Here is a 19,022-nt window from a genome sequence, read left to right as displayed (position 1 = left end):
GCTCTCATCACATGCTACAGTGCATCCATTTATATTATCCCACTATTGGGTCTTTTTCTGATACTGCTGCATTAACAGCTTGTGTCATTTCATCTTACTCTTGAGAGGTCAGAGTCAGCACTGGATGGAGTTTGAGAGTGAAAAGAAAGGGCCATTTTCTACATAGCCCATCTGCAGTGGACTGTAGAGTAGTAACATACTGCATGATAAATAATGAAGGAATAGCTTTGTGTACAACATACTGAGGACCACAAATCCTTCAGGAGTAGGGCTACAAGTCTTCAGTTGTGAAGTCAAAGGATATGCTATTTATACGTAACATCATAAGGAATAAAACAACTCAGAGGCACACGTGAAAAATCTTATTGGACGAACTGCTCATTAGGCAATTTAAATACAAAAGCCTGTTAATAGCCTGTAACTCAGTTAACTGAAGAATTCACTGATTTGAATGTAGAGGAGGTTTGTTGTTTCTTTAAGTCAAAGCTGCAAAGACTATCTGCGAGCTGCATCCAATAAAAAAAAAAACTACCAGATATACCCAGATTCAAATATCATCTTCAAGAGAATCATCCTGTGAGTTAGTGATGAACAAACAAGGAGCAGAAAATGGACGGGTTGTGGGGCGAGGGGGAGGGGAAGGGAAGTATCTTCAGGAAAAAAATACCTGAAAAAAATAAAGCTTGACTTTGCAAACAAGATTTTAAAAGTGCTGAAAGATTCTCTGGCCATTTTTTATGCACAGGTATCAAGGAAACAGGCCCCAAAACTGAACAAGTACACACTTGCATTTCTCAAAAGAATCAGGTTAAACATGAAGACGAGAAATGGAGAACTACTGTGACAGGGCATTCTGAAACAGACAGTCCATGGGATTGAAGGGAAAGACGAAGAACATAGCACATTCAAGCTGAGAATAACCTTTATCCCCAACTTCCAACAGGGAGAATGTGCGCACCGGTACACACACGCACAAAAATTCCAATTCTAACAGCAAAGACATTCAATACGATTACCAAATTAAGGGGGATCTGCAAGATTAGAGAATGCTAGTCACAGTGTTAGTTTAAGAGAAGTAATTGATCCAAGCGATTACAGTTCCTCGTCTTGGGACTCAGATGCACAAAGAATTTGTAGCCAAGTAACAAGTTAACAGAAATTACTGAATCTTCAAAACTGCCTATGTGCAAGCTTCTACACCATGCTAAATTCAAAACAATCTAAGTTACTTGGTTTGCAGTGAAAGAACTATTTAAACTCATGGTTCACACTGGCTTAAGAACAATAAACTGGCCATGAATAACTTCAGTCTGGGAATTGGAAGAATGTTTCCAACAATTAGTAGAGGGAAGTTCTGGAATGGCCTTCCAAGTGAAACTGCTGGAGGAAAAATCCCTCAGTTGGTCATGATTAACAAGGCAAATTTGCAGTGGGGATTACAGTGTCAGACAAGAACTGCCAAACACTTGATAATTCCTTTTGGCCTAGTTTTCCTGAGCTGTCTTCAATGCAAGACACTGAGGAAAAGCAGAAACACATTGAGGCTCTCTAGTATCTACCTGCAATAGAAGTGGACAGGTGCAAGGTAGACAGGTAGCCTTGCTGCATAGCTTTTCAAATACATCTGTTTTGTAGCTCTCAGGAGCAGGGGGAAATGGGGCAAAGACAGCATACATAATGCTGATACAAACCACTGTGTCAAAGATACTGTTTACATGTTAGGTATGCCATGTTTCATGTTGAAAACACTGAACAGTGTGTTTCCTTGGTGCAGCTCAATGGGACTTATTTTTTTGCAGATGTGTTTTTACACAATGTTTCCGAAATGCCCCATTCTTCACTGCTCTGGGTGATGGATGTCAGAAAAGGAGACCTGACACAGATTTAATGTTAACCAAGCGTCCATTCTGTCAGTCTTGGCCAGCAAAGGGATGAAACCCAGATGCCTTGGCTGAGGAGAGCTGTTCCTGGTATGTGAGAGCAGGAATGTTGTTGAATATTCAGAAACAGCAGCCTTGCAGCTCGTGTGAGAAAAAATAGAGTTCACTAAAGGGAGTAACGAGATCGGGTCTGCACAAACACAGCTGCAGTACTGGGGTGCTGCCCTTGACCTCTGTCACAAGCTCACAGTATGAGGCAAAGGAAATGCCTGTTGTTCAAGAAGCATGGTGACCAACCTTGCACTCCTGATCACAAGACACACAAAAGCCGGAGTTTGAGTTTACTGATACAGTTTGACAACACACTGAAGAAGGTGTAAATCTTCGTTGCAAGTCTCTCCTCAGATGCCATATTCCACAAGTTCTTAAAAGGAATACAGCAGGGTTGGGGCTTTCAGCACACCAGTGGTGTTCCACTAACAGCTGCACCTCTCCACCTGCTTCTTCTCAGGGACTTCCCACACACGTTCCAGCATGTAGCCCACATGGCTCACATGTGACCCCCAAACACTCGCACTGACCCCCTCCTTACACCCACCAGCCCCCAGCCCACCCCCACGGCATTCCACCAGCACTGTTCCCTGCACTCACACTGCTCCCGCATGCCTGCCTCCTGGCACTTGCGCAGACGACACTCCTGACACTTGCGACGCATGTACATGTCCATTTCACACTTGCCACCATTCTTGCAGGTGTACTGTGCACCCTTGATGACGCTGCGGCGGAAGAAGCCCTTGCAGCCTTCACAGCTCAGCACGTTGTAGTGGAAGCCGGAGGCCTTGTCCCCACACACGCTGCACACTTCATTTCCCAGCATCTTAGGGGCTGGGCCCTTCTTCCGCTTCAGGGGGGGATTTTCTACCAAAATGAACAGTACCAAGGAAAAGGGAAAAAAGAAAAACAAAACACACACACATGAAGGAAACACGGTGTTTGCAGGTGACTGCCCCATTCTTTACAGTAACAGATATCCTCCCTCAAACCGACTATCTCCCAAACACACAGATGAAAGGACCAAAGTCTTCCATTTCACAGGCTCCCCTTCCATGCAAACATATCTTCTGAAAAAAAAAACCCCAACTATTGACATAATCCAAACAGTTTCAACTCGACTATATAAGCAGGTACAGCTCAACGCTTGGCTTGTTTTCCTCCAAAATAGGGTAAAAGAGATAAAACATGCTCAGGCCAAATGTTCTTCTGCACCTTCCATCAACAGGAGTGTCAGATAAGTTACCAATGTGAGAAAAAGCTGCAAAAAAGTTGAGCTGAAATCCAGGACTGTGCGGAAAGTAATTTTCTTCAGAATTCACCTTAATTCTCTTACTTCTATTCTCTGCCATACTCATGCACAAGGCTAAGGAAAAATGGTTCAGCAGTCAAACAGTGACAGAAAACCAGTGCTGAAACTGTGACTCTACAAAAAGCAGACTGAGTAGGCAATCCCTGTAACTCGAATACTTAGGGAACCTGTCAGGACAGAAGACAGCAACTTCATGGAGTCTGGGGCAATAAGCAGGCAAGCAGCGCTCTGTGAACCTTTGGAACCCTCAAGCTATTATTTCTTCTTCAAGATGACTGCTCCCCACTCCTAAAACTGATGCACTCTCATAGTGACGGTTCATTTACTAAACCTTATTATTCCATCCAAAACACAGGGCCTTCACTACTGCCTCACATTTCAGGGGGTCTTGTGCAGCAGCTCTCAGTTCTAACATTCTAACAGATCTTTATCTTGTCACCAGCTGTGCATTCTGAAAACAACTTCGATCTACTCCAACACATCTCACCTTAAGCTTGCCAATATTATTTGTGTATTCCCTCCTATTAGCTCTCTCTTTTCATTCCGTTTAATTCTAGCCATGTCGACATCTGACATGTCCTTCTGCACAGCTCATAGCAGAAGTTTTCCTGTATATCAGCTGTTAAAGACTCCTCTATGGCAGCTGTTCATAAAGATTGCAAAGACCATGTCTTGATAAATCTCCAGATTACATTTGGGTATACCTGGAAAGCCTTTACACTGGAGTTAATTCATAGGGACTGGTCTGCAGGACAAGGCTGCTGCATTTCCTGATCAGCTTCAGAGTTACAATGGCATGTCTCATCTTCATATGTATGCTTCTAATACTTCTATCTTTACTCTCAGTAACACTTACTATTCTGCTCGAGTTCCTGAAATGGTATTTAGGTTAGTCTCAGAAATTACTGTTAGGGTTCTTCACTACATATTTGTTTTCAGTGTTAAGTATCTTGGTGTTGATTTTCAATCCCATTGACTTCACAGTGGTCTGGAAGTCACTCATTTTGGACTGTGCTTCTCATTGCAGATCGGGCAGCAGGAAAATGTCACCAGAAAGGTTAAGTCTCTTGTTCTACTATATTTCTCTTCACACAATCTATTGCCAAGAGGAAATTACGCAGTACCTTCAGTTATTTCAAATTACTTCATCTGCCATTGCATATATATTAACTGGTATAACAACTTTGCAAGAGCCTCAAATGATGTTCATATGTTTCTGAGGGACAACAGAGTAATCCAATGACTTCCACAAGATCACAGAATCAAGAATCACAGAATGGTAGGGGTGGGAAGGGACCTCTGCAGATCATCTTGTCCAACCCCTCTGCATGAGCAGGCACACCCAGAGCAGGGGCACAGGAACGCAACCAGGTGGGTTTTGAATGTCTCCAGGGAAGGGACCCCACAGCCTCCCTGGGCAGCCTGTGCCCCTGCTCTGGCACCCGCACAGGGAAGAAGTTTTTCCTCATGTTTAGCTGGAACTTCCTGTGTTCCAGCTTGTGCCCATTGCCCCTTGTCCTGTCATTGGGCACCCCTGAAAAGAGTCCAGTCCCATCATCCTGACACCCACCCTTTAGATATTTATAGGTATTGATAAGATCCCCCCTCAGTCTTCTCTTCTCCGGGCTGAACAAACCCACGTCTCTCAGCCTTTCCTCATATGGTTGATGCTCCCGTCCCCGATCATCTTGGTAGCTCTCTGCTGGGCTTGCTCAAGCAGTTCCCTGTCCTTCTTAAACTGGGGGGCCCAAAACTGGACACAGTACTCCAAATGTGGTCTCACTAGGGCAGAGTAGAGGAGGAGGATAACCTCTCTCAAGATGGATCTGTCCATGTTGTGGATTTCTTAGCTGTCTTTAAGTCATTACATAAATGCCTGATTACCGTTCCTATGGCTGTTCTATTGAGACAGACAGGCTTATTCTTTGATCTATGCAAATTATTTTGCATCTCTGAACACTAACCATTTTAGTTATATAGCTTATTATTATAATTTTCTGTAGTCAAAGATAACACCGAAGTAATTTGAGATGTATCAAAAGTGAATGCCATCTCTGCACCTTTAGCTCTCACTAGGGTCCTCCTTCTTTGGTAGACCCTCTATTTAATAATTTTTTTTTACCACATTTTGTGGCTTTTTTTCTTGCACTTTTCTAAGGCATTTTTCTTTTCATGTCCTCAAATCCATTTTAAGGACTTTTCTTGGGTAATACCTCTTCAGCTTTCAACTACTCCCTTTGTTTCTACTCTGCTGATGAGTCCTTTTTCAATGTTCAGATAACATTTTTCTATCAGGGGTTGCCCATTGTCTCACTGTTCAAATAAATATATTTGTCATATTTTCATTAAGTTGCTATGCCGGACACCTGACTTGTGCTTTCCTTTTTTTCCCCCATTACCCGTCCAGAGATATCGTACTACATCTTCTTACAGGTTCAAAAGTGTAGGATTGTGTGTGTCAGCAGCAACAACTGCAAAAACTCAATTCTGTTTCCAGATACTTTTTAAATCTCAGTTAACCTCAGAAATGCGTAAAGGAACCTTCTACTGTCTTTCCGTTATATGAATCTGCAAGAAGCTATTATTTCTTTGCATCACTAACCCTTGCTGAATTGTCAACAGTAGTAAAGCTCTACTGTTCAGCAGCTTTTGATAAGGCTAACAAAAAGAAATTCATTTTACTGCCAAGGACCGAGCCTCTAGAATGTCAAATAAAAAAAAAATATTCAACACATTTATCACCTGAATAAACTGAGTCATCTTCAGCCATCAATAACTGATTCTATTCTTAGGTACTCTAAGTGCCTCAAGCACAGCAAAACTCACCCTAAAATTTTGCCAAGTACCAATTCTGCTTGCAGCTGAAAAAGAATGGACAACCTTTAGCTTGCATAGATTTAAGAAGAATTTTTCCATACCTGCATGCTCAGGGGGGTTCTCTGAGCCAGGGAAGAGCGAAAGCCCTTCCTCCTCCATCTCAAATACACTTGCCACCCTCTTCCCATGATCCTGTGTGCTGAGTTGAATGGGACCCATGGAGGCCACACAGGAAGGGCTCGCTATAATCTCATCGCTGCAGCATTGTTACTGTCGAGCAAGGGGCCACAGGCGTCTTTCTTCAAGGTCTTTAGTTTCTCTCTGCTACTGAAAGTCAGAAAGGAAGTACCTATGGAAAAAATACAGATGCCAAAGAGGCAGGAGTTCAACTACTGAGGCTATTAACTCCCAAAATCTATTACAAGCTGCATCACAAGCAAGCTTCAAGCTTTTGTTTCCTTTATTAAAAAGGGACAATTAACTTTTTATCAACGTTTATGCTCTTAAAACACAATATTTTAACAAACTGTGCTGAAAGGTACAAGATTAGCACACCAGGCACAAAACTGTCTTTTTATTGTCAAAATATTTATCAAAGCAGGACAAGCCTTCATTACCGCTAACACCACCAGGGGACTTCAGCCCTGACCTCTCCAAGTGTGTAAGAGGGAAATTCCAGATTTTACAACCAGTGGCCTTTGTTAAAGCTTCCAGTAACAAATAGCTCATTGCCTCCAGCTGCCCTGGGTTTTGTGGCACGCACTACACAGCACATAGAAAATTGTAAAAGGCAATTTTGATACAATTATTTAGCAAAGACTGCAAAACAAACTTCCCTATTAATATCAGGATACAAAGGTTGTGCCAAAGATCAATGATATATCAAAGATGAGGATGACAGGTCTTCCCCTCACCTACAGCAAGAAATTAAAAGCCAGTATCATACCTATGGGAAATGACCATTATGCCACCCTCAGGAAACAGATTCACCACCAACCTTCTGAGAATACCCTTTTCTGGAACCTGGAAACCATACTGAAAAGCATCTTTATTATACAGCACTAACTCCACTACAGAATCGGAACCTGGAAAGTGAATCCAATCACTTTTTCCAAAAAGCCCCACCTGCACAGAAAAAGGTCGTACTGGTTTGACTGCACAGACTTTGTGAAACTGATGCAAACTGCTAATGTAAACACCCCTAATCTGATTGAACATGCATTTGATCAGTCAGTCTTAACTCAGTGACTTACCAATGCAAGCTAAAGAGATTAACTGATTTAAAAAGCAACTACATTAAAGGCCGGTACCAGTTTAACTTGAGTGAGTGAGTTCAAGACTGGAAGCCTGCCACTCTCTGAAAGACAGGAGGTGACACAAAACCATGCAGCAGCCCAGATACAAAAGCATCAGGTAAGCAGGGGCATGCCTCACACACTGCAGTGCTAGCTGGAAAGTGGTAGAGGACCACAGCCCCAAGACCCTTCTTCCCTCCTGGGTATTTGGACAAGACAGTGCAACTTTTCTTAGAATGCCAAAGGCAAAGATGAAAGCAATACTTCCACAAATCATTCCCCTCCCAGTACTCTGAAACAGTCATCAAGTCTAAAGCAGTCCTACTGACAAGCCTGCTGAGCTCCTGCCATCTCCCATTACACTGTGGCAGATAATAGATGCAGGTGTTAATCACAGGGCATATTAATTCACATGACCTTTGTAAACACAATCTCAGACTGTATAAGGAATTCAGAGCTCACTCCCCCTTGGTGCACGTAACCACTGAATCACTGGAGAAAGACTATCTAGGATAAAAGCAGTGGCAGCAAATATGAAGCTCAAAGCCACTGAAAGAAGTCCTACTGTGGGATATTACAACCTAACTGATGTGATTTGCAACCAATTCAAAGAGACTTAAAAGAACAACGCGGCTATCACAATCAACCTTTTTTTTTTAAAGAAAGTCCCCACAGTAAATCCTGCAGCAACTGAAAACCTTGTGGAGAGGCACAGAGCAGCAGATGGAGATTGGAACTTCACTGAAACAAACCCAAACCCAGACTGTATTCCTAGTCCCATGTAAGATGCTCACTGATGCCAATATCAGAGGTCTCTGGACACGTTTGGGCACGAAACAAGAAACCTAAGTGTACTGCCTCAGTACATCTCCAGATTCCTTTAAGCCACACAATAGACTCACTCAAACATTAATTATTCTGCAGAATGAATCACCAGCAGCAGCACCACAGTAATTTTTCAAAGGCAGAGTTTGATCCCCCAGCTGAGGGACTGAGTGACAGCGCTCCGGCCCCACACCTTCAGTTTGGTGAACCCAGTCTAGCATGCTGCATACCAGCCCTGACTGCCATGTATTCCAGAAAGCAAAAGAGGTAGAGCCTGATGGGATTTCCGAACTGTGTCATCTGCACAACCATGGCTGACATTGCAAGAGTGAAACTGACTGACAGCAGGACATCTGGAGACCAAAGAGGAGTTTCTAGAAGACTGCAAACTTTCCATCAACATTTGAGAAGTCTGCAGCTACCAACAGGGAGGGCAGTATAAATCCATGTGCACACCCAGGACATAATGAGGGCTAAGGCCTATCAGGCACTGTCTTAATGCTGTAAAACCAACCCACACACTCCTACTTTGTGCACCAACCTCCAGCCTTCTCAAAACAGAATGGGCCAGATAGGAGAGGCCTCTTGTCTTCTCCGCTCCTAACACACGGCATTTTTTAGTTTTGTAGATGCAGTAACAGTTGCAGGCTGTGGAAAACCAACCTAACTACAACCAGCAGCACTCTGGTGCTAGGTATAGAAACCTAAACTACCATGTTCTAGCCTCTAAAACACAGGAACCCAATGAGCACAGGCACACAAGTGGAAGGCCATATGACTAAGCCAGGGAATTAGTTTTCACAGAAACACTTGAGGATTGTTTTCAAATTACTAAAAATCTTGCTGAGTTCTGTACTAATAATCATGTTATTAGAGGTTCACATCTTCCAATTTGCACCACCACTTCAAGTAAAACTTCAGAGGGGTAATGCAAGCCATAACTGCAAGAGGGAACACTGTCTTCTTGACATAATCCACTGTGCTGTCTCCCACTGTCTGGCTCAACTCTTGTCAGTTTTAGTAACCAGGACTGGCCAAATGACAAAAGAAGCAGCAATCACTTCTCTAACACAGCATCTAGAACAGAGGAACCTGATGAGCAGACATAATCCTGTGAGGAAGCACATACAGATGAAAGGCTAAGGGAAACAATTTTCTGCCAGCCCCTACCACCCATGTCTCAAATAAGACACTAAGCACTTCTGAAATGTGTCGCTACCAGCTTCGCCCTACTCCATTTCTTCCCTCTCCCTTTCTTTTCTGAGACAATGGAACAACTTCGATACCGATGGTCTCAAGGTCAGCGCTCTTGCAACAGAAAGTACTCTTAACAGAGGCTAGAGGTGGCAGCCCTGGCTCCTGCACCTCATCCTAATTGCCAGAAACATTTATCACCTCCTCCAGCAACAGCCTCATCCCATTCCCTCAGCTGAGTCCTCTCCTCTTCCAAACCCAACTGAAGCACTTAGGCACCCTTCTGGAAGCCTTTGATCTGACCTGTCATCAACAGACACAAAGATACCAAAGATGCCTAATTTCTGTCCCATATTCATTGAGGACAATAAAGGAGGTAGCATCAGGCAGCACAGCACATAAGGAAACCAAATGAGCCAGATGCAGTTACTGTGACACTTCTGCTAAACAGGTCTCTCCTCTCCCTGCACGTTTGGTGCTTTCTGTGAGAAATTTAAGGAGCAGGAAGAACCAGACCAGATGCAAGCACATCTTTGAAGAAACTGTACTGTGGAGTGCAGGAATAATCAGAGGAATGTCGCCATGAGCCCTTTGCCTCCAAATACTGGATGTTCAGAGGAAATGTTAGTTTTTTAGGAAGACTGCGGAAGTCTCGGATCTTTCAAAACAGGATTTACTGGTCAGAGTCCTGGTCCTCTAAATTACAAAATACAACAGCCATCTGCCAAGGGAAAATATATGGTTATGTTTCAGTTCTGTAACGAATCATGAGCATGCACTCCGCAGCACGTCAGCAGCAGAGACCTTAGGTTTGTATACATATGTTAACATGATTGTGCTCACACACCACACAGCTGTGTGTCAACAGGACCGTGCCTTTGTGCATGGGCTTATCAGGCACAAATTTTCTGCCAGCCCTTGCCAGTGCATCTGAAAGGAAGGGCTATAATTTTGCATTTTGGCTTCTAAGTGTGTTCTGACATGCAATACAAGTGCTAGCACCCAATCTGAATATACCTCTGAAAACTGGGCTCACATAAGGGTCTTCGCTGAAATCTAAACATGTAACTCGTACAGTGGTGATGCCACCTCAGATATCAAAAGCTGCAGATCTAAACAGCCAAGAAAAAAGCCTGTTGGACTGAGATTTCACAGGACCCAACAGCACCAGTACAGAACTAGGCCCCTTGGGAGACAGCACTGTTCCAATCCTTTCACAGGGAGTAACCAGTATTTTCTGACCTGATGCTCTTCCTATACTGTCTCTGGTGTAGCAGCCAGAGTATTTTCACAAACCTTCTCAAGGAAGTTGGTACTACCTTGTAGATGTCTCAGAGAAACAAAGGGTGTTCCCAACTCACATCGGCTCATTCCTCCTCCTTCCCTCTGCATCATCACATTTCTCATTAAATGCTGGAGCAGCTAGTAGGTCTGTAAGCAGGGCAAAAGTACACATATGACAGGTTTCAATTAGGAAAAAGTTGAAACAGACACTTGTACTTTTCAGGGCAGAAAAAGTCACTTTCAGGCAAATCTGTCACTTTGAAAATTAAGTAATACATAATATGCGATAACATGACGGTTGGACTTGATGATCCTAGAGGTCTTTTCCAACCTTAATGATGCTATGATTCTATGAGAGAGCTATTAAAACTCATGAGGAAAAATAACCAACTTCAGATTGCCGATGGAAGGGACAAACCATGAAAACGCAAGGTGTGCAAATCAGTGCAACAGGATAGCATGAAGAATGATTTTGAACAGTATATATAACAAAGAATGGAAAGAATGGTTGTGTAACTCTCAGGAAATGGAGACTAGCTGTGCCCCCACTGTAAATCCCTCTCTACACCTGCAGGGACACCGTTTGAAACAGCATTATCCATTTTGATCTCTCAGAAGCATAAAGACAGCACAAACTGGAAGGAGTTTGCAAGCCACCATCAGCCCCAAGCTGATAAAAACAAAAGCGCTACAGCCTCCTGATTGCTTTAATTTGATGTCAAGCTAAGCTTCAGCTCACCATGAGTATCTGCCCAAGCGTGCAACACTGGCCTGTAAGCCTTGCAAAGTGTTGCCACCTCTGCCAGCTATGCAAAAGAGTCATTCCTGGCTGCATAGCCTGCCCCTCAGGGATGGGCAGCTGCATTCTGGTCTCTTGACCCCAAGTTAAGGGTCTTATTCCCACCTCTGCCTCTCTAGCTCTAAGTTTTAGAGGTCCCCTCAGTCCTCTTATGTTGGCTTTTATTCCTGCCGCTCACCAACTCCTTTATTACCCATGACTTTGCTGACTTCTGGCAGGGCCTTTGCCCGTGCCTTTATCTCCTCCTTTGAACTGGTACATCCCTGAGCTTGACTGGGTTCTCACTGCTGCACCCAGCTCTCATTGTGAGGACTTCCTTTGGCTTTAGTCTGGTCTCAACACAGCATGCTGCCTCCTACCCAAGTTAGGTATGGATGCCATGGCAGAGTTCAGAGAACAGCAGTAAATGTAACTCGCAACCAAACAGATTAAGATAAACAAACCTGTGTCACTTGGTTGAAAGAGTACTGGGAAGAGAAGCAGGAAGGTGTAATGATGGTATACGGCAGGATGAAAGGTGTTATTCTGAAAGATGGTATGCCTAAAAGGAATAGAAGGAAACTGAGCAAGGGAAAGTCAGGCTACTACAGAAAACACCCTAAAGGTGAGTTCTGAGAGACTGGAGTGTAGTCTCCGTACTTTTCCTTCCAAAATTAGACCTTCTATTACAACTAAAATGCAAAGAGGTCTGCAGATGTTTCTCAATTTGAGCCTAATATGATTTAGATGCTCTTGACCCCCAGAAAATGCTATTATAAACAATGGCAGCAGCAGAAGTTACAAGCCTGTTCCACCCTACCTCACATAAGACTGAAACAAAAAAGAAGTCTCTCTCCATTGAACAAACTGGTTAGCGAAGTGAATTAGGATCGTATGGCACAAGTGTACTACCAAACAGAATCCAATAATTCAAGGCTGAATCAGCCCAAAGTACTTTTCCTTTGTTTCACATAAAAAACCCAACCAAACTCACTCCTTGCCCATGATCTTCAGAGCACAGGATTTCTTTCCTTCCTGCACAGCCTGTGGATCCCTCTGTTTTGGGAGCACGACTTCCCAAATTGTACATCAGATGAAGACAAAATGAGCCAACTCCAGTCCCATCTAAGAACCTACAAGCTCTGCAAAGTTACTCCCCACCCCAACAGCAATTCTTTTGCAAGAAGTCAGCTCTCCTGTTCACACACCCCAATCCAGCAGGAGATGCTCCCTCCCCGCTCACGTGCCTCTCATTATTCCTGGCCTGCCAAAAGGTGAGGTTTTGGGTTTGCCCTTGCCTTCACCTCTTGGTTTCTGCCTGATCAAAGAGTGCCACGTCAACACAAGTAGCAAGAGGAAAAGAGAGCATACATGTGACTGCTTTCAGGGTGGGTAAGATCCTGAAATGGGCTCTGCCTTTCTGTTTCCTCCCTCCCTCTCTCCCAGCTGCCAGATGCCCTCGATCCTGCAACTGGAAAGAGGAGAAAGACGAGGTTACTGGAGTTCGTTCACACTGTGCACAGGGCTGCCCTTGCCTCTCTTCCTGTTTGCATGGAAGTATCAGTCCCTCTGACAAAGGGGGAGAGGAGGCAGATAAAGAGAGAGAAAGGGAGGGCATGATGGTAAGAGAGGATAGACTTTCCCAGGTTAATGAACCGGAAATGGGTAACAAGTGATATCAGGAGTGATGTTGTCACCTTGCTGCCATGAAAATTCCCAAAAGGCCATTGACATGAGTTCCCCTGAACCCTGGAAAATGGCACAGCCAGATCCAGGTAACAAAGCTCCTGTCCATTTTACTCCTTCAAGGCTTTCTGCTGTCACCTCAGCTTTCAAGCTTCTGGCTAACCTAGAGTATAACCACCTCAGGAGTGGCGAAGACTAGAGCAGGCACTGGGTTACAGCAAGGAAGGTGTTACAGCAGCAGCATCGCCCCACCTTCCCCTCCAAGCTGTCTTGTAAAATGACAAGTCATCCCTCCTCAGCTCTGTCTGGCCAGATGAGCTGGGAAGCCAGTGTCCCAACACAGGGAGCAGACAGAGCACAGCCACTTTGGAGCGACACCAGCTCCTGCAGCAGCACGGGGACAAACATGAGCAGAACTTGCCGTGTGCAGCTGAACTGCAATAATCCCCGGTGTCTGGCTGCAAATCCAGCTCATCGACAGCTCGACACCACTATCAGCACTGACCTTCAGATAGCAGGAAGCACAACTGAGGCTTTGACAGGCTTCCAACAGGAAAAAATCCCATCTGTGCTCCTCCCAGGAGGATGAAACACACAAAGCAGAGCAGCTGCCCACTCCTGCTAGCAGAGGAGCAAAGGGCAGCTCTCTGACACCCCTTGGGAAGAAGGGGAAGGGAAGGGATCCAGCCTAGAGCCCTCTCTACAGAATACGTTTGTCCGCAGCTGCTATAATAGCAAACTCTCCCTATAGAAACTCACTTTAAAACAGCAATCTTTTGCCAGTACCACTCACTATTTCCCCAAGCAAATTAAGCTATCCTACCAGAAAGTCTTTTTTTCTCTTGCACATCTAAATATCCATGCAAAGGTGCTTTTGGTTTGAGTGTTTTTCTTCCTAGGGTCCCTGTATTGTCTAATGGGGTAATTCTTTCAGACTTTTAACCACACCACCAGGCACATATACAAAAAAACCCCAAAGATTAAAATGAAATAGGAAAAGTGTTCAAGAAACCTAGAAAACTTGGAAAATGAAAGTTTAGATGTTTGCAGCTCATTATTCCTGCTGCTGACCAGCTCTCACACATCCTGCATGCAGAAACAGCTCATCACATCCTACCTGAAGGCTGAAAATGAGGTCAACCCCACCACCTTAGTTTCCTTATAAATGCCACTGCACAGCAGCATGAAAAACATGCCCAAAGACTCCATTTCTTTTTGGATTCCTTCTCTAGCTTTACTCAGCCATCAACGCCTTTTTCTACACAATTACACTTAACTATCCAGAACATAACAGCCAGCCATTCTTTGAAACAACAGTTTTAAGACCCAGAGCTTCCTTAGTCTTCCCAGAGAAAAAGGTTTAAAAGAGACAGCAAACACACCACACTGACATCCAGATCAGAGGTAACGGCAATAACCAGCTAGGTTCAAAAAGCTGAGGGTTTTTAAATTGTTGTTGTTGTTTGTTTGTTTTAAATGGGGCGGGGGGGGAGAGTAGGGAAACAGAGAAGCCTCAACCCCTCTCTCTTCAATGGTGGTCTTCCACGGGGGCACCACATTACAGAACAAAAGAAAACTCTATCTCAGATCCTACATTCCTCCTTTACGACCCTCAGTCCCACAGATGTTACAGCCCTGCTTCAGGGAACACAGGTCTGACTCATGGCAGATTTGAGATGTCATCCCAATGCTATCTCAAAACTGAAGAGAGAGATCAGAACTTAAAAATTTAAAAAGCAAGAACAAATACCCAAAATAACATCCTGATAGCGGTGATTCCAGGGAAAAAAATTAAAGCTAGTCTGTGAGCAACATGAGAACCAACTAGACTATGCCTAGAAAAACAGCACTGCAGGCCTTTTTTCTGCATGTAGAAAACCATAATGATAAATAATGACACAACATAATGTTCACCAGATTGTTTCCTTAAAAATCATTTCACCTCCACAAAACTATGCAATGAGGGAATGTCATGGCCCATGTCTCTTCTAGCCAAGTGTCTTTATCAACTAGTGTCATGAAAGGGAAATCTGCTCAGGTCCCCAGGCTGTCTCATCCCACCTCTTCATCATCAATATCACAAACTCCTGTTGACTCCTCCAAGCAGGAACAGGGCCCAATCCATTGTGAGCACTGAACTACTACTAAAACAGGTAAAAGCAGTAAGAAACAGCTGCAATATTTTACCAGGAAGAGAAGATGACAAAGGACACAGCTCTGGGTTCTGCCACAGCAAAGCCAGGAAGAGAACTTAAGAAGCCCCCAACTCCTAGACCTTGTCCAGACTACCTTCTGTTTCAAACTGATCTTCTCCAACTTCTAGCAGCTATGAAATAAAAGCATGTGAAGAATAGAGGCAAAAAGAGGCAAGAACACAATAAAGGGGACGGCTGTTTACGGTACAACTGCTTGCTGACTTTTTCTGATTTCCTCCTTTCTTCCCACCCCAAGAGTACTTTCATCAGTATACCACGTATCACCATAACTGAAACAAGATTGCTCCTGGGAAACAGCTTTTTTTATAACATATCTTTATAGCACTTAGTATCCAAGAACCATCCCACCTAAAAGCATCAATCAAAACAAATATTATTGCTCACAGGCAAAACAGAAATACAGTACCAGATTACAAAACAGGCAGGAAACTCCTCAAGATTCCCTTAAGGGCAGTAGGGGAAAAGTCCTGATTCCCATTCACAGAAACATCATCCCTAGATGTAGCACAGAGGTCAGGAAGAAATGACAGTACACAAAAACCCAGATAAAGGACACATTGGAGGGATACTAGAATGGAATTTTAAATTGCGTCAAAGCAAGCTGACTGTTCGTCTATTTCCCATTCATCCCTTACCGGGGATATATTTTGGCAGGTTTTGCTACCACTGCTCTTAGAAGAACAGCAGAAGAGACGCCGGGGTTCCCACCCGGCAGCAGATGTACATATCTAAACCTAGATCAGCCAGAAGACTGCAGCAGCAGCAGCAGAGATATCAGAATTGCTGCCAAGAAACACAGTGAAGACTGTCATAGAGGTGCAGGTTAGAATAAAGGACTATTAAAAGCTCTGTTGCAAAGTAAGCTTGCCCTGCTTTTGACTTTACTATTTTGGATCCTGGCTTGTATGGTCTATTTCTGCTTTGGAGGTCATTGCAACTGAATACTTATAAGGTGCAACAACAGCAAAATAAGGAGGAATTTTTGTTTTTTATAAAGCGGCAGGGTGGAAACTAGGAGGAGAGGGTTAAAGGTCTGAAAATGAGAGAAAGAGGATCTGTGCGACAGGAATGGAGCATGTGAGAAGACATGTGACAGGCTGCGTAGCAGAATGTGTGTCTAGATCTCATTCCTTCCGAGGCTCTTGGCCAAATGTGGAGCTGAACTTTCTGCAGCCTTTGTCCTGCCAAGTCATGTTCCCTTCTCACAGTGCCTGACATCACCACAAATACTCAGCTGGAAAACAGTCCAGAGCCGGACAGAGTCCACTGCTCAAACAGCAGCCAGCAAAATGGCTGTGCTGACGGCACACCCACCAGATGGGAAACAGAACCACCAACTCTCCTCGCAGGTTACCTCCAGGCACCCAGGAGGCCTCATCCATCCAGAAAGAGCCCTAACAAGGCACAGAGATCAGAGGTGCCAACAGGCAAATGCTTTTTCTATTGCCCAGATAATATAGCCCGGAACAGTCTGAAATCCTGCACAAAGGATCTGACAGAGTAAAGCAAAAGAGCATAACCATCATATTGTCAGGTTTTGTCACAAGCAACACGCTGCAAGGAGCCCACTCTGTTCCCACCTCCAGCGCATCCCTGCCAGGAGGGGAAGGAAGCCATCACACACAACCCATGGACAAACTAGGAGCCAGCAGTTCTGCATGACTGACGCTCCAGCAGGGTCTGCATGAAGCGGGCAAGCAAACATTATACTGTCCGAGAGCCCATATCACCTGACTTCTCAGAAATAATTGCAAATCCAACATTGGTGCTGGAAAATGCAAGCACACGTACAAGTGTGTGGGAGCAGGCAATGGGGCTAAGCCAACTGGTGGCTTATTTCAATCCCTCCTGTATCAAGGGAGAAGGGTGGGGATGGCCCGCTGATTCTGTGACACTGCTAAAGGCACCACGCAGAGCAAGTATCAGTTGAAGATGATACTGAAACAAGGGAGGACAAAGTCTGCAGCCTCTTCTTGTTTTTTCTTCAGCCTTCACACCCAGCCTGCTGCTTAAAAGCAGTGTGATCAAAAATGCCCTCAAAGTACACATGATAGGGAAAAAATTCATGTTTTCTTCAGGCAAAGAAAGGTTCCTGCTTTCTCCACTCCTTTTCTATTTCTAGGAAAACAAACAGCAACTTGGGAGCTTTCTGGAAACAAAGAGAAAATTTTTCTTCAGTCCCATATAACACAGAAAGCTAAGTCCCCTCTTCTCAGACACACCTAGATAACAGAAGCCATATTATACAATCTATGTTTATCAATATTTTACATTTTAAAACACCCCTCACAAAAGAAGTTCCCTCTTCCTTCGCTAAGGGAGTCTGACACCTTAAAGGTCTAGCAGTGCAACCTTGCCTGTCCGCATGCTATACAGACCTTAAATCATCTCCCCAGAGCTTGCTGCCCAGACCTGCAGATGCCTGCGAATCTGTCCCCCTCACCAGTTGTAAACACAGAAGCCATCTTTTGAACTTCCTCCTGGCCCTTTCACAGAAACCAGAATATTATTCCCCTCCTACAGACAACAGCCAAGGGTGGGAAGCAGTCAACCAGAAGACCAGAAGCACAAAGTTGGTATTTGAAGGCAGGGTGACAGCTTCTCCTTCTCCTCTCGGAGCACACAGCGGGGTGAGCTGCCCTGCCTCGGTAGCAGTACTCACGCAAGCTGAAGCATGCCGGCAAAGAAGGCTGACCACAGGACTCTGTGTGTGCATGTGTGCACACCTGTCAGGGCAAGCACCACCAGAGCAAGTCTCAAAGGCTGTTCCGATGCAACTTTATGTGCCCACAAACATTGGCATGTGGGTTCTTGCTGGTATGTGCACAAGAAGCCTCTACACATGCATATCCGATGGCCTGACTCTGTAAAATCCTCCAGGAAAATTCACTGGCACGGCATGTGGAATCCTTTGGGGGCCAGCACATTTCTGCATGTGTGTCCCTGGCAACCAAGATACACCATGGAGCTGTTGCAGAAGCTACCTCTTCGTCCTCATTTCATAAGGGCCCTAGATAGACTATTTAAATTCCAAACATTTTCCTTTAAATTAATTTTACAACATTTTTCAAGATTACACTTACTAAACTTATTTTCTAAGTTAATGACAATTTATGATAAAGCCTAAAACAGTCACTTAGGCAAACAAATGCACGTCCTATCCAAGCAGCGCATCGTTGCTGGAGAATGTTTAAAAGAGCGTAATTCCTAAACTCTAGAAAGTCACTAAGTCTGCAAAACCAGAATCCACTGACGTACCATACCAAGCAATTATTTCTTTAAAAAGGGCAGAAAGATTAGTTTCTTCACTTACTGAATTAGTTCAGTTCACTCAAGGTTGGGGAAGGCAGCATAAAATGGGGAGGAGCTGTTTCTCTTTTCCAATCTCTGAATAAAAACAAGACAAGGGAGAATGAGTTATGCTCATTCTATGATCTGGAAGGACATAATGATCAAAAACAACCAGTTCATTTTGCCATGCACAGATAACACTTCCCTATTAAACTAAGTCAGTTTTAATAGCACACACTCCAGCAAACATTTTCTCTTATGTATCCAGTGCATGATTATAGTTTAATTACCAAAAATTTGCATATTTAATTTGACCTTTTTATTCTAATGCAGTTTTTAATAAGTCATGAGGAAAGAAATTACTCACCAAGTAAACACAAATGACCATTTTCC

The 19,022-nt window shown here is 44.0% G+C and overlaps 1 protein-coding gene across 17 annotated transcripts in view; it reads right to left on the bottom strand.

Moving 5' to 3' along the window:
* Window positions 1–19,022, bottom strand: part of NR1H3 (nuclear receptor subfamily 1 group H member 3) — a 31,189-nt gene that overhangs the window by 7,281 nt on the left and 4,886 nt on the right. For 7 of the 17 annotated variants that reach the window (XM_064462655.1, XM_064462649.1, XM_064462650.1 and 4 more), the window contains 3 exons: window positions 18,652–18,725; window positions 6,162–6,409; window positions 2,532–2,798 (listed from right to left, as the gene is read on the bottom strand). In XM_064462655.1, coding sequence (XP_064318725.1) covers window positions 2,532–2,798; window positions 6,162–6,279 — 385 coding nt within the window. In that variant the 5' untranslated portion in view covers window positions 6,280–6,409; window positions 18,652–18,725. The other 10 variants (XM_064462657.1, XM_064462658.1, XM_064462652.1 and 7 more) reach the window with 4 other exon arrangements.

This window comes from Phalacrocorax carbo, chromosome 10 (genome assembly GCF_963921805.1).
Source record: "Phalacrocorax carbo chromosome 10, bPhaCar2.1, whole genome shotgun sequence".
Classification (NCBI taxonomy): Eukaryota; Metazoa; Chordata; class Aves; order Suliformes; family Phalacrocoracidae; genus Phalacrocorax; species Phalacrocorax carbo.
Note: the sequence above shows the minus strand (reverse complement) of the source record. Positions and strands in the feature narration are given on the sequence as shown.